The sequence below is a fragment of the Mastigoproctus giganteus genome, chromosome 7 (assembly GCF_048544385.1).
Source record: "Mastigoproctus giganteus isolate SK-2022 chromosome 7, ASM4854438v1, whole genome shotgun sequence".
Lineage (NCBI taxonomy): Eukaryota > Metazoa > Arthropoda > Arachnida > Uropygi > Thelyphonidae > Mastigoproctus > Mastigoproctus giganteus.
In genome coordinates this window covers 215,446,117-215,462,676 of record NC_143581.1, presented here as the reverse complement: position 1 = coordinate 215,462,676, position 16,560 = coordinate 215,446,117, and the positions used below count along the sequence as shown (strand labels likewise).

The following is a 16,560-nucleotide window of genomic DNA, read 5'->3' as shown; positions in this document are numbered from 1 at the left end:
GACTGGAAATGTGCAAATGTGACCCCAATTCACAAAGGAGGATCAAAGGCTGACACAAGTAATTATAGACCTGTGAGCTTAACTTCTGTTCCAGGAAAATTAATGGAGGCACTGGTTAAAGAAGCACTGCAGGATCATTTAGACAAGACTTCAGTTATAGCTCAGACACAGCACGGTTTTGTTAAGGGGAAGTCTTGCCTGACCAACTTGATTGGATACTATGATGCAGTCACAAAAGAACTGGATGCAGGGAATAACTTTGATATTATATACTTGAATCTTAGAAAGGCTTTTGATACTGTTGCACATGGAAGACTGCTACACAAATTGGAGCAGTGTGACATTGGAGGCAAATTGCTGCTATGGATAAAGGGGTGGTTGAGGGAGAGAAGACAGAGAGTGGTAATCAATGGACACTGCTCATTGTGGACTAATGTTATTAGTGGAGTCCCTCAGGGCTCAGTATTGGGTCCATTATTGTTTTCTGTATTTATAAATGATATTGATGATGGTATATCAAGCTTAATGTCCAAGTTTGCAGACGATACAAAGGTTGGCAGGTTGTCAAGGACACTACTGACACTATGCTGCTGCAACAGGATCTGGAAAGGTTGAGCAGATGGGCTGAGAGGTGGCAAATGAAGTTTAACATTGACAAATGTAAAGTACTACACATGGGAAACAGCAACCCCAGAGCAACGTATCAACTCTGTGGTATTACACTGACAGTGGTAGAGAATGAAAGGCACTTGGGAGTGGTTGTGCAGGCAGATATGAAGTTCTCTGAGCAGTGCAGACGGGCTGCAAGAGTAGCTCATGGAGTATTGTCAATGATATACAGGAATTTTTCCAGCAGGGATAAGGAGGTGATTATTCCATTGTATAAGGCAATGGTCAGGCCACACCTAGAGTACTGTATACAGATCTGGAGGCCTCATTTCAAGAAGGATGTAGAGCTGCTGGAGCGAGTACAGAGAAGGGCAACAAGATTAGTGAATGGAACAAACGGGTGCTCTTATGAAGAAAGGCTTAAGTTTTGCAAATTACAGTGTCTGGAGACTAGGCACCAGCGAGGTGATCTGATAGAGGTGTATAAAGTCTTGAATGGTTTGAGCATGCTCAATGCTGATGGGATTCTTCCTCTAGCTCAGAATAATCACCTGAGAGGGCATAAATTCAAATTGAGGAAAGACAGATGTAGGATAGACGTGCAGAAATTTGCCTTTAGCCAGCGGGTGGTTGGTTGGTGGAACAGACTTCCATCCCTTGTAGTGGAGGTTGATAGCCTAAATAAGTTTAAGGCTCAGCTGGACAGGTATTTTGAACGAACAGAGGGGTGAAGTGGAAGTGGTTTTTTTTTTTTTTTTTTTTTTTGGCTGATGCTGCATAAGCTTGCTTTCTTGCATCAAATGCCTCTACTAATACTAATATGCAGCATCTGTATGGTTTAGACCACCACATATCCCCTCCCCCCCAGAGCAATGTGGCCTTAGTTGCTAATGCTCCTAAATAACAACTGAAGAAGTGCACATATATCCCCAATTCATAAACACAGATCAAATGGCAACATGACTAATTACAGTCCTGTTGCTTAAAATCTGTTCCACAGAAAATAAAGGAGTCACTAATTAAAGAAGTAATGCAGGACCATCTGGACAAGAATACACTTATTCTGCAATCACAGCATGGATTTGTCAAGGGACAAGCTTGTCTAACCAGTCTGATAGGTTACTATGATGCAGTGACCAAGGAAGTTAGCATTAGTATATGTTTCAAGAAAGCAAGCTTATATACAGCATCAGCCAAAAAAAAAAAAAAAAAACTTCCCATTTCACCTATCCATTTGCTCCAAACGTTTATCCATTTCTTCCTTGAATTTATTTAAGCTATAATCTTCCTATGTATAAGTATAGTGTGAAAGCATCAATAATACATAGTCAAATCTGAATGAACAGAATTTTAGCAAAGCGGCATTGTTTTAAGTTATATCTCACATTGTGAATACTTCACAACGAGTTGTCATGATATTGCACTAATTAGAATAAGTAACGCTTCACCTGAGGAGAAGACTAATGTTACTTATTCTCAGATGGATACCACCACCCAGACAGCACCGTTTCAGGGCTATTTTGTAACAATTTGTGTGGGATAATAACTCTACTATCCAGTTGTCCCTATTAGAAAAGCAAAAAGGTAGAGGGAAAGTAATAGTAGGAGTGGAAGAGGAAAAGAAATGGTGTAGAAAAATGAAAGGGACAGTAACTCCTTCAACTCACACCACTCAAAAACTTCTTCGGTGGGTTTACCCAAATGATGCAATGATGGCAAAACAGTTATGAAGTATAACTCCACAATATGAGAGATGCCTGATGGTGTATGATGTATTTAGACTATAAAGCGTTTAGGGCGTAAGCCTCAAGCTATGGAAAAGTCTAGACTATGTATAAGTATAGTGCGAAAGCATCAATAATACATAGCCAAATCTGAATGAACAGAATATTAGCAAAGCGGCATCGTTTTAAGTTATATCTCATATTGTGAATACTTCACAATGAGTTGTCATGATATTGCACTAATTAGAATAAGTAACGCTTCACCTGAGAAGAAGACTAATGTTACTTATTCTCAGATGGATATCACCACCACCCAGACGGTACCGTTTCAGGGCTATTTGGCCCTTCTTCTGGGGTGGGTAGGTACCCGAGTGATGCATTGATGGCAAAACAGTTATGAAGTATAACTCCACAATATGTACCTACCCACCTACTGAAGAAGGGCCAAATAGCCCTAAAACGGTGCTGTTGTTGTTGTTTTGGTTTTTAGGAGCATTAGCAACTAAGGCCATATTGCTCCGGGATATGCGGTGGTCATTCCCTGACCTTTCCACATTCTCCGTATTTGGTGGTGACGGGCTCGAACCCCGGTCTAATCAAGAAGCGTGTGCTACGCACTGCTGCTCCTTCCCACCTGGCTACGGAGGCGCCTAAAACGGTGCCATCTGGGTGGTGCTATCCATCTGAGAATAAGTAACATTAGTCTTCTCCTCAGGTGAAGTGTTACTTATTCAAAGTAGTGCAATGTCATGGCAACTCGTTGAGAAGGTATTCACAATATGAGATATACCGTATTTTCCGGCTTATAAGACGCACGGGCATACAAGACGCACCCTAGTTTTGGCCACATATTTTGGAAAAAATAATAATCCTTCTATTATCCTTCGATACTGTTTACTGTGAAACTAAGAAGCGATCTTTTACCGACTGATGTGAACAAATATGGCCACATGGCGTGATACGGGACGTAAAAATTAAATACGGTAATATATTTTTCTCAAAATAATGGTATACGCTTGGGGAAATGTTCAACCAGTAATGAAATGTTTGTTTCTGAAAAAAGCTGATAGAAGTAACGTAACAGAAATTCTTACTCACCCTAAGACAAATACAGGTGTCGCTTTGTAAAAGACAGTTGGAATTGAAAAAATCCCGATCCAGCCTAATTAGCCCACCATACCATAAAAGTACGAGATCATAGAGGAATACCATAAAAGCGCGAGATCATATTATAGAGGAAGCAAACATGTGGGAAAATGAAACAAGTTTTTACTTACGTCTGATTGTGAGATTCATATCACGCAGATTTCAGCAAATTTTCCACGAAAAAAAGATTACTGGTATGTATTGTTGCCATAGATTGTAACCACTGATAATTGTTAAAAATATATTTCAAACAGATAAATCTTAAGTAAAATTGATGTGAAATTCAAAGTAAAGTTTTCAGAACTCAGTTTACTGGCAGTGCGTCATTGAAAATGCATTACCGGTAGTCTTTGGGCCTAATCTGACATTGACCATATAAGACGCAGGGTGATTTTCCAAGTATTTCTTCGCGCAAAAAACCGTGTCTTATAAGCCGGAAAATATGGTAACTTAAAACGAAGCCGCTTTGCTAATATTCTGTTCATTCAGATTTGGCTATGTATTATTGATGCTTTCGCACTATACTGATACATAGTCTAGACTTTTCCATAGCTTGAAGCTTACGCCCTAAATGCTTTATAGTCTAAATACATCATACACCATCAGGTATCTCTTATATTGTGGAGTTATACTTCATAACTGTTTTCCCATTATTGCATCACTCAAGTACCTACCCACCCACCGAAGAAGGGCCAAATAACCCTGAAATTATACTTTCTGGGTGGTGGTGGTGGTGGTATCCATCTGAGAATAAGTAACATTAGTCTTCTCCTCAGGTGAAGCGTTACTTATTCAAAGTAGTGCAATATCATGGCAACTCGTTGTGAAGGTATTCACAATATGAGATATAACTTGAAACGATGTCGCTTTGCTAATATTCTGTTCATTTAGATTTGTCTATGTATTATTGATGCTTTTGCGCTATACTTATACATAGTCGTCTAGACTTTTCCATAGCTTGAAGCTTACACCCTAAACGCTTTATAGCTATCAACTTCCACAACGACAGATGGAAGATTGTTCCAGCAATCAACTACCCGCTGGCTAAAGGCAAATTTCTGCACATCTCTTCGACAACTGTCTTTCCTCGATTTCAGTTTCTGCCCCCCTCGAGTTTGTAATCTCAGCAAGAGAAAGAATCCCATCAGCATTGAGCATGCTCAATCCATTCAAGGCTTTATACACCTCAATCAGATCACCTCTCAGGAGCCTGGTCTCCAGATGTGGCAATTTGTAGAACTTGAGCCTTTCTTCGTAAGAGCACCTCTTTGTTCCCCCTCACCAGTCTTGTTGCCCTTCTCTGTACTCTTTCTAGCAACTCTACTTCCTTCCTGAAATGAGACCTCCAGACCCTTGTGCAGTACTTAAGGTGTGGCCTGACCATTTCCTTATACAAGGGGATAATCATCTCCTTATCCCTGCTAGCAAAACTTCTGTATATTATTGACAAGACCCCATTGCCTACTCTGGCAGCCTGACTGCACAGTTACCCCCTAGGTCCCATTCATTCTGCACTACCCTGAGTGTAAAACCACACAGTTGGTATATTTCTCTGGGGTTACTGCTACCCATATGCAGTACTTTGCACTTGTCAATGTTAAACTTGAGTTGCCTCTTCTCATCCCATCTGCCCAACTTTTTTAGATCCTGTTGCAGTTAAATACTGTCATTAATAACCCCACCAGGGTTATTAATGACATTAAACCTAATATACCACCATCAATATCATTGATAAATACACAAAACAACAATGGACCCAACACCGAACCCTGTGGGACTCCACTAATAACATTAGTCCATGAAGAGCAGTGTCCATTGATTACCACTCTATCTTCTCCCACTCAACCATCCTTTTATCTGTTGTAGCAACTTGCCCTTAATGCCATACTTCTCCAATTTATACAGTAGTCTTCCATGTACTACAGTATCAAAAGCTTCCCTGAAATCCAAGTATATGATATCAAAATTAATTTTTTGCATCCAATTCCTTTGTGACCACGTCATAGTATCCAATCAAATTGATCAGACAAGACTTCCCCTTAATAAACCCATGTTGCATCTGAATTATTACTGCAGTCTTGTCTGGATGATCCTGCAATGCTTCTGTAACCAGTGACTCCATTATTTTCCATGGAGCAGAAGTTGAACTAACAGGTCTGTAATTACTCGTGTCACCTTTTTATTCCCCTTTGTGAATTGGGGAAACATTTGCACATCTCCAGTCCATAAAAACTACCCATGAATCCAAGGATTCCCTCATAATCATGGCCAAGTGTCTGCTGCTTGAACGAACAGAGAGGTGAAGTGGAAGTGGTTTTTTTTTTTTTTTTTTTTTTTGGCTGATGCTGCATATGGTATTCATGATGGTATTCAATGAAAGTGCATCACCTAGGAATTTCACATTTTAACCCTTTTTATGATGGTATGTTACATTAATGACTACAATCACAAATAGAAATATAAACAAAAGATATTTATTAATAGTTAAGGCAAAGCTAAGTAATATTTGACAGGTGCTCTCAAAATATTCCAAAATGAGCATTTGAAACCTTTATACAACAGTTTTTGTAAACACGACAGTTATGGCTGGAATGTTATCAGAAGCATTTAGTTTGCTTCAGTTTATTGTTTTAAATGGAAAACAAAATGAAAAGTTCACCAGGTGCAAACTAATATTTAGTTGAACCGCCTCTGGCCTTGATGACAGCAGCACACCGTCGAGGCATAGACAAGATCAATTTCTGAAGATAAATAGTTCATGGTTCCAAGCCCGAATTATGGTTTCCTGAAGTTCATGAAAGGTCTTTGGTTTCTTTCTGGCAACTGCAGATTCCACACAATGCTACCAGTTCTCTATAGGATTGAGGTCTGGGCTGTTTCCTGGCCAGTTAGAGTTGCAATGGACTTTTCTTCCAACCATTTTTTCACCTGTAACAAAGTTAAACACATTACTGTCAAGCTTCTAATGCAGAAATGAAGCTAAAGTAAGTACAGAAGTGCCTACCTACACTTTTCGCCCAATGACAAGGAGCAGAGTCATCCTGAAAGATGAAGTTACTTGGCTGGTTGAAATGGTCTCTAATGGTTGGCAGCAATTTGCCTTCCAATATAGCCAGGTGACCTACTCCACGATATGTAATGCACCCGCATATCATTTGGCTGGTAGGGAATTTCGCTGTAGATGCCATACAGTCTGGATGGTATTCTTCACATCTACAGCGAATCATTTGTCTCCCATCAGAGCCATGCAGGTTGAATTTCTTCTTATCTGAGAAGATAACCATCTTCCACTGCTCGGGGTCTATTTGACATGCTCCTTACATGAAATTAATCAGGCCTTTTTCATTTTATGTGTGTTATTTATTTTTTTGGTTTTTTTTTTAGGAGCATTAGCAACTAAGGCCATATTGCTCCGGGATATGCGGTGGTCATTCCCTGACCTTTCCGCATCCTCCATATTTAGTGGTGACGGGCTCGAACCCCGGTCTAATCAAGAAGCGTGTGCTACGCACTGCTGCTCCTTCCCACCTGGCTATGGAGGCGCCTTATTTTATGTGTGAGGAGGGGCTTCTTCTTAGGATGATGGGCTACAAGTCCATATTGCTCCGGGATATGCGGTGGTCATTCCTTGACCTTTCCGCATCCTCCATATTTAGTGGTGACGGGCTCGAACCCCGGTCTAATCAAGAAGCGTGTGCTACGCACTGCTGCTCCTTCCCACCTGGCTATGGAGGCGCCTTATTTTATGTGTGAGGAGGGGCTTCTTCTTCTTAGGATGATGGGCTACAAGTCCATTTTTTAAGAGGCATCTTCTGACTGTTACTGCACTTGCTACCACTCCTGTATGTACTTCCCATTCTCTTTTCCGCTCAGACGAAGAAACTTTACGGTTTTTAAGCTATAAGCGCTTTAAAATGTGGTCCTGTTTTGGCGTAGAGACTCATTTGCATCCGGTTCCTGTCAGCAGAACCAGTATTCTTGAGTTTGGAGAGAAATCTATTCACTGCTGGCGATTACAAGACACTCTATAAGCAATATGACAGGAAGAACATCCTTCCTCACATGAAGCAACAATAGCACTCTTTCTTCGTGGTGTCAACTGCACGTAACTTTCCATCCTGACACATGCAAGGAATGGCTGCAACTCTTGCAGATCCTTGAGATCATCAGGCGCCTCCGTAGCCAGGTGGGAAGGAGCAGCAGTGCGTAGCACACGCTTCTTGATTAAACCGGGGTACGAGCCCGTCACCACCAAATACGGAGGATGCGGAAAGGTCAGGGAATGACCACCGTATATCCCGGAGCAATATGGCCTTAGTTGCTAATGCTCCTTAAAAAATAAAAAAAAAAAAATCAATCCTTGAGATCAAATTCTACATTAAAATCTTTGTGACTAAATTACAACATTTTAATGTAGAATTTGAGAATTGTCTTTGGTTTCCAGTCTGTTTATTGCTGGTTGGTTGGTTTAGTTTTGGGTGGGTGGATGGATGTGCATCGGCTACGCTTTGCTCTTCCTTCTTTTCAGTGAGTGGATAATGGGAACTGAATACAAGATTTGTTTTTAGAAAATTGGGTTAAATTAACAATATTTTAAATGGATTATATCACGTTTTTAACTTGGACCTTTTACATAATGTATTAACCGGATCAATTGGATGTGAGCGTTGGATTGAAGAATTTTCCTACAAAAAGATATGAGAAGTTCTCTTATGTTTAACAATTCTTAAATGATGTAGCATTGTAGTGCCTATGAGTATTTAGTTTATTTCATTGAGACATTGTTTTGCAAGAAACAAACACTGCATTCCATGAAATGTTATAAATGAACATAAGTAGCAATTTAGATATTGTAATTCCTCTACATATGTGAAGAAGCTTTTAGGGATGGAATAACCTAATTTTGACTGGGAAGTAAATGAATTTGTAATAATGGAAAGTGGAAGAGAAATTGTTGAAGCTGAAAGTAAATAAACCGCCTGGCTATAATCTATCCAGTTATATTCTGAAGATAACTGGGATTTTCTGAAGTAAGCAGCAAGGGGCAGTAAGCAAACGTTTGGCATAATTAAGAAAGCACACATGGATTCAAGAGAGGTCCCTATGGACTATAAATGTGCAAATGTATCCTCAATTCACAATGGGGGGGAATCTGAGGGAGAAATGAGTAATTACAGATGCCTAATCTTCACTTTTGTTCCAGGGAAAATGATGGCGTTCCTGCTTAAAGAAGCAATGCAGTACCATCTAGATGGGAATACAGTTATACAGCAATCACAGCATGGAATTGTTTAAGGATGATCTTGTCCTGCCAGTCTGATTGCATACTATGATGCTGTAAGACAGGAACTGATTGCAAAAATTAATTTTGACATCACATACTTCGATTTCAGAAAATATGTATATATATAAAAAATTTTTGCTAGCAGAGACAAGGAGGTGATTGTGGATTTGATGCAAAGAAGAAGAGTGAAGATCCTATGCCTACATGAGACTAGGTGGAGGGGAAATAAAGCAAAAGAGCTCGGTGAAGGGTATAAGTTGTTCTTTAGAGGAGTGGATGAAGGAGGAAGAAATGGAGTAGGTATGGTAGTTGATAAGGAGTTAAAAGATGGAGTGTGTGAGGTTAACAGAAGGAGTGATAGGAATATGAGCATCAAGCTGGAAGTGGGTGGACACTTGACCACGATAGTATGTGCGTATGCCCCACAAGTAGGATGCGGGGAAGAAGAAAAGGACAGTTTTTGGATGGAAATGGATCAAGTGGTCATGTCATGGCAATACCTGAGAATGAGAGGATGATCATTGGGGCGATCTAAATGGTAATTTAGGAAGAGGCAAGAGAGAGGAAGGAAGAGTGTATGGGGTGGAGTATTGGGGAGAGGATAGTAGAACACGCAGTGGCATTCGACCTGGCGATAGTTAACACCTACTTCGAAAAGAAAGAAAGCCGGCTGATAACATACAGGAGTGGGGAAAGGACAAGCCAGATTGACTATATCATGTGCGTAGGGGGCATCTAAAGGAAATGAGGAACAGCAAGGTGATAAATGGAGAAAGTGTGTCTGCACAACATAGATTGCTTGTGGCCGATTGGGAGGTTGCAGTGGACAAAAGTAGGAAATATTCAGGACAGAGGGAGAAAAGGATAAAGTGATGGAGATTGAAAGAGAAGGGTTTGAGGAAGGAGTTCAGGGAAAAGGTGCTAAAAGGAATAAAGTTACCGGAAGATGTGCAAGAGTGGTGGAAAACAAATAGTTGTTTCTTAAGGAAAGTTAGTGAAGTTGTTGGGGAAAACATCATCAGGAAAGGGGACGCCGGAGGGAAAGGAGACTTGGTGGTGGAATGAGGAAGTGCAATCGGTGATAAAACAAAAGAAGGAGATGAAGAAAAGATGGGATGTAACAGGTAGCCAATAAGATAAAGCAGCATATACAATAGCAAATAAGGAGGCAAAAAGGGCTGTGGCAATAGCAAAGGCAAGGGGCAGTGGACGAGGCCTATGGGGAACTGGAAAGGAAAGAGGGAGATAGACAACTGATGAGAATAGCCAAAGCGAGAAATAAGGCATCGAAGGACTTCTCATCAATAAAACAGATAAAAGATGAGAGGGGAGTGGTTATACAGGACCCGGAGAAGGTTAAGGAAAGGTGGAAAGACTATTTTAAGAAGCTATTAAATGAGGAAAACCCAAGAGCACTATGCGAGGATGGAGAGATGAATGTGAGAGTAGTGGAAGGCATAAGCAGGAAAGAAGTGGAAAGTGCACTCAGAAAAATGAAGAGAAGGAAAGCAGTAGGTGCTGATCAGATACCTGTAGAGGTATGGAGTAGTCTGGAAGAAGAAGGGATCGATATCCTATGGGACTTGATGGAAAAACTGTGGCAGCAGGAGAGGATACCCGATGAGTGGAGGGAAAGTATACTTGTGCCAGTCTTTAAATGATGTGCAGGAATGTGGGAACTACAGGGGAATAAAGTTAATGTCTCATTCGATGAAGATCTGGGAAAAAATTGTGGAAGGAAGGTTAAGGCAGGAGGTGGAAATAGGAGAGGAACAGTTTGGTTTCATGCCGGGAAGAGGAGCAACAGATGCAGTCTTTGCTCTAAGGCAGGTGATGGAAAGATACAGGGAGATGCAAGTAGAGTTGCACATGGAGTTTATAGACCTGGAAAAGCATATGATAGAGTGCACCAGACAAGAGGTATGGAGATGTATGAGCGAGAAGGGTACATCGGAAAAGTACGTAAGGATATGTACGAGGGAGCGGTGACTCAGGTTAAGAGCAGTCTAGGTATGACTGAGGGGTTCTCTGTATAAGTTGGACTGCACCAGGGATCAGCTCTTAGCCCATATCTGTTTGATCTGGTAATGGATGTGTTGGTGAGAGAAGTGAAGAGTAGAGCACCATGGAGTATGCTGTTCGCAGATGATATTGTACTGTGCGAATCATCCCAAGGAAAAGCAGAGAAGAAATTGGAGGAATGGAGGAAAGCGTTGGAAGATCGAGGCATGAGGATAAGTAGAACAAAGACAAAATATGTGGTATTGAATGGAGAAGTTGAGAGTTCTATAAAACTGCAGGAGGAAAAGCTACCATCAGTTTCGAAATTTATGTACCTGGGATCGAACGTTGAGAGGGGATTGAGTGCAGAAATACAGCACAGAGTGCAGTGTGGATGGTTGAACTGGAGAAAGATGAGTGGGGTGCTGTGTGATAAGAAAGTTAATTGTAGAATGAAGGGAAGAGTGTATAAAACTGTGGTTAGACCCACATTGATGTAAGGTGCTGAGACATGGGCGATTACAAGGGCCCAGGAAAAGAAGATGGAAATGGCGGAGGTGAGGATACTAAGATGGATGTGTGGTGTGATGAGGAAGGACAGGTTAAGAAATGACTACATTAGAGGTACAGTTAAGGTGGGCCTCTGAGTAAAAAAAATACAGGAATCTAGGTTGAGGTGGCTTGGTCATGTGGAACAAAGAAGTGAGGAGTATGTAGGGAAGAGGTGTGAAAAGCTGGAGGTGATAGGGAAGAGGGGGAGACCTAAGCTGAGATGGGACAAGGTGGCAGAGGATTTGAAAGAGAGAGAGGAAGCCCTGGTTAGAAAGGAATGGAGGAAGAGAATTAAGGAAGGGAATGCCGATCCCATATGAACGTGGGAAGAAGGCGAGGACAAAGAAGAAGAAGACAGGGAGGTGATCATCCCTTTGTATAAGACAATGGTCAGGCCACACCTTGAATGCTGCGTACAGATCTGGAAATGTCATTTTAGGAAGGTTGTAGAGTTGCTAGAACGAGTACAGAGAAGGGCAACAAGATTAGTGAGAGGAACAAAGGGGTGTGCTTACAAAGAAAGGCTTAAGTTCTACAAGTTGCAGCATCTGGAGACTAGGCACCTGCGATGTGGCCTCAATCAGGTGTATAAGGCCTTGAATGGTTTGAGCAGGCTCAATGCTGACAGGATACCTCCGCTTGCTCAGATTAAGAACCTGAAGGGGCATAGATTCAAATTGAGGAAAGACAGTTGTAGAATAGATGTGCATCATATGCCTTAACCAGGATGTAGTTGATTGTTGGAACAGACTTTGTTCTATCTTTGTTATATTTAAGCTATCAACTTTTGGAAGGTGATAGCTTAAATAAATTCGAGGCCGAACTAGACAAACATTTGGAGGGACTGGATGGGTGAAATGGGAAGGGTTTTTTTTTTTTTTTTTTTTGGGTGATGCTGTATTAGCTTGCTTTCTTGCATCATATGCCTCAACTAATGCTAATGTATACTGTGTGAGCCTGCATCATTTGCCACTACAGATTCTAATTCAACTAAAGAAGGAAATCCAAATGGAGATATTGAAGGTGCCTGAAGGTACCATAAAAGAAATGATCTTTCTTTTATGGTTCATCATTTCATTACTTGTTCATCATTTCATTAAAACTTATTTTTGCTGCAGGAGAAATGTCATTTTGAGCAATATATATAGCCATATAAATTGTTGTCCCACATAACTTCGTTATTATGTTTTCCTATGTAGGTGAATATGTTTATGCCAAAACATTTCCATTAAGTTACTGACTACTCTGTATTATCATCTTAAGAATATTAAAAATATGTTCTTTACTGTGGTCAGAAATTATCATATAATAGAAGCTCTCTTATCCGATGTGATTGGGTCAGTTGATTAAAAAGTCAGTTCTAGTGGGGAATCATTAAAAAAAATCAGTCAACTTCTGTGTGCCAGGCACTCAGGATGATGGGTCCATAGTCACGAATGGTCGTTAGTGTAGTATCTCAAATAGAGATCTTTGTGGTAACTGAAAAAAGTTTCTAGTACCTTGGCTTGGCCTAAAACTGAGGAACTAACGAAAACGCCTATTTGAGTCTTTCCAGTTGTAAATGTCAAGGGTGGGAGAAGCGACTCTGACTTCTTCCTGGAGAAGCGATTAAAGTCTTGGGGGAGAAGCGACTGGCAGGTGAGGGCTGCACAGGTGCCTCCCACCATCGCCGCCTCAATGCTGACTCTCTGAGTACCTCCTTGCTGGACAACTCCAGCTTTGAAAATAGTTAAAAAATACTTCTTCGTCGTCGCAAAATTTATAAATGACCTTTATAGAATTATTAACTAACTATTTAGCAACCTTTTTGTCACCAAAAGGAGAGTTACTTAGTACAAAGAAGCACATTATCGAAGTGTAATAAAAAATTGTTTTTTTTTTTTAATTTTAACACAAAAAGTAAATGATAGATTTCAGTCAGAATAGTTTTCCCTTGATAAGCATCGAATAACGCATAGTCAATGTGATTTTTAAATTTTTAGCTCCATTAGCAATGGAAATAGGGAGGGAACACGAAAATTACTCACATTTTCCTGTCTGACGCCGCCATTTTTAATTTTAAAATTATATTTTAAACCTTGTTGAGCTCTTTTCAACTATGTATAATAAGCTATAGGTTGTCGACAACATTTTTGTCAACAATGATCAATATGGCGTTATGTTGGCCCACATGATGTACAAACCCATGCAAAATTTCAAGTTAATAGGTTGAGTGGTTCCAGGGATACAATGCTGTGACTGACGAACAGACAGACAGACAGACAGACAAATGAGTGACATTATAAGGTTCCTTCGTTAGACTACGGACCCTAAAAAGAAGTTTATACTCTGCCACAACCAGCAGGTCAGAGAAGTTTACAATAAAGCATAAATACAGTTGTTAATTGTATTTAGCAGTTACACGCTTGAACCACAGTCCACTCAAAGAACCTGTGTTACTGCACTCTCACTCCTGACCACTCAGCTACATCAGACCAGTATACGTGTACCTTAAGAATTTTATTTTCGCCTAAAACATGTGTACATTCATTTACATAAAATCAGTAATTTTTGTCTGTTTATATTATGTAATGTGGTGTTTAGCAGTCCTTCCACACTTTTTTTTGTTTTTTTTAATAAACATCACATCATTGGCTGCTGGATCAGGCTGTTCTTCAATATAATGTAAATCTGTATCTACGGTGTTTTTGGCAACTGGAAGAGAAATTTTTGGACCTGAATTTAATTCACTCTCTTTTTCATATTTAGATCTGTATATATGTCATGGTGTGTATGATTTCTGCATTGCCATAATTTCATTGTCCAGCAAATCAATAACAATTTGTTGGAAAACATTGAGTCCATTTTTGTATGTCTTCTTACTGTATGAGTTTTGGAATCCTCAATTTTCCTGAAATCAATTAATGAACTGTGTTCTTCATTATATTCTTGTAGTTCAGGACTTTCATTAACTTTGTCAACCTTGGAGTCAGTTTTCTTCAAAATTTAGTAAACATTAAACTTGGAATTTCATTCCATGCTAATGCTGTATTGTAAACATGTCTTTGGTGACTTTTAATAATTCTGTAAGACCTATATTCGTGAACTCCTTGATCCATCCATAGGCTGGATCAAGGATATTACATTCAGTTGTAAAAAAGTGGACCTTAACTTTCTTTACAGAAGGTACAAATTCATGAAATGCTATAAAACAAGTCTTTGATTAATGCAGAATCCATCCATGCTAATTTTGTATTTTGAAAAGCACTAAATGTCAGTTTGTGGGTTCCATTTGTATTACTTCAGTTGGCTGTCATGGTTCTTTCTCATTGGATATTTTGTATTCTGGTGCTGCAGGCTCTGCTTTCTTTTTAGACCTGTTTCATCCATATTGTGCAGTTGTTCTCTGATCAATTTTTTTTGCTCTGTTGATAAATGACCTTATGTTTTCTGTAAATTTTTGAGTGGCAGACTCATTAGTGAGTGGATAATCTCTCCCCACTAATACTCAATACATGAATACCATGACATTTTTTTAATGCCTAAGCATCCATCACGCTGCTGTAAAACTTTCTGCACTGTTGATCTCTTGACATTGAGGCCAAGATTTTTTCTTTGATGCTGCTTTTAGTATGAGTCCTCTGATTGGAGTTCCATGTTTTTCAGTTACAAACCACTGCCATAATACATTGTCATCTAGCACTAAATTTTGTTTCTTGATGAACAGTATTGATAAAGTGGTGCAAGAACTTACAACCCTTGTGAAACAAACCAATTGCAAAATCCTTCTTGATTTTTTGATTTTTTTAGAAATTCTCTTTTATCAAATCCTTCCAGATCATCCAACTTCATTTTCATAGAAACAACTCTCATTTTTTCTTCACCATATTTCATTAATTTACTTAATATTTCATTGAATTGTGCATTATAGTTACAATGAAATGAGTTTATTGGTGCAAACGTGGTTTGGAACAAACGCAACTGACCTGACAAGGAGCATACAACTCAGCAGGTGGGCGTAGTTTAATGTAGTGTACTATATTATATTAGCCACAAAGTACTGGATCAGTGCCCACAGCACACTTCAGTGTGCTGTGAACATCAGACAGTATGTTTTTAAGAGGAATGATTGTGCATCAGTTAATCAGTGAGTCGGTTAAGCAGAGTTTGGGGCTTCTACTGTAATTTCAAATTCAAAAACAAAAAATTCATTATTTATTTTCTTACAGCTATGCAGCATGTTGTGAATTCTTACAACAAAACAGTCTACTTTCCATAATTAGAGCTCATGAGGCCCAGGATGCAGGGTGAGTGCTAAGTTTTTTAAATTAATTTTTTTATTTATTCAGGAATGCTTACTTATTGTGTGTTGAAAAATAAGGTTGATGGATTTAAAGACTTTAATTTGGAGTGCTTTGTTTAGATAGTACACCAAAACCAGAAAAACTTAAAAATTAAAATGTCTGTTAGAATTACATTAGTGCAATCCAGTCTTCCTACATTTGAGTCTATAATTCTTCCCCCTGAATTATGCCCACTGGTTTTTGCAGCATTTTAAATGATGAAAATTTCACCTCCATTCATTTTATTATTTAAAATTTGTTGTATCCCTCTCCCAACCCAATATCTGATTATCAACCTCTGTAGCCCACATATTTGAAATTTCATAATTTTGAAAAGTAGGAGGACTTTCTCATGCCCCCTTGTGTTTTTTATGGGCAGAAAGACTTTAAAACTGCCATAGAAATGCTGTGAACATTAAGATCATTGCATTTACTAAGCATTTTAAATAAATTTGAAAGGACCAAGATTAGCACAAGCCTTTTCAATTTTCCTCATTCTTTAAATATTTCAAATGTTTTGTCCTTGTCTTCTAAAGACGGTTGTAGAACCAGTCTGTCAAACATCAACCAATTTGACCAAGTACACTGCATGCATTGCCACAGTTTTCTCCCTCATATATATCATACAGACTATATATAAAAGATATGCATTCATCTTTTAATTGGCATCTAATATTTTTAAAAATTTTTATGATGCTTAAACTGTTGTTTTTAGTATCATTGTATAAAAGCTACCCATTTGGAAATTTTAATTTAAATGAATATTAAAAAATAATATAGTGAAATAAAAATTGATCATTGAATGTAAACAACCTGTATTAGAGAGCAAAAATTTTGATATTTTGATCAATCTTTTGTTTAATAGTTAGCCGGATGTTTGCTTCTCTTTTTTTTAATATATGAACATGAAGGTAATTTATTT

The 16,560-nt window shown here is 39.1% G+C and overlaps 1 protein-coding gene across 3 annotated transcripts in view; it reads left to right on the top strand.

Annotated features, from left to right (window-relative positions):
* The window catches only part of LOC150083673 (serine/threonine-protein phosphatase 2B catalytic subunit 2-like), a 341,700-nt gene that overhangs the window by 173,566 nt on the left and 151,574 nt on the right, over positions 1 to 16,560 (top strand). For all 3 annotated transcript variants that reach the window (XM_090378116.1, XM_090378115.1, XM_090378114.1), the window contains exon 7: positions 15,525 to 15,602. In XM_090378116.1, coding sequence (XP_090234242.1) covers positions 15,525 to 15,602 — 78 coding nt within the window. The remainder of the gene's footprint in view (positions 1 to 15,524; positions 15,603 to 16,560) is intronic.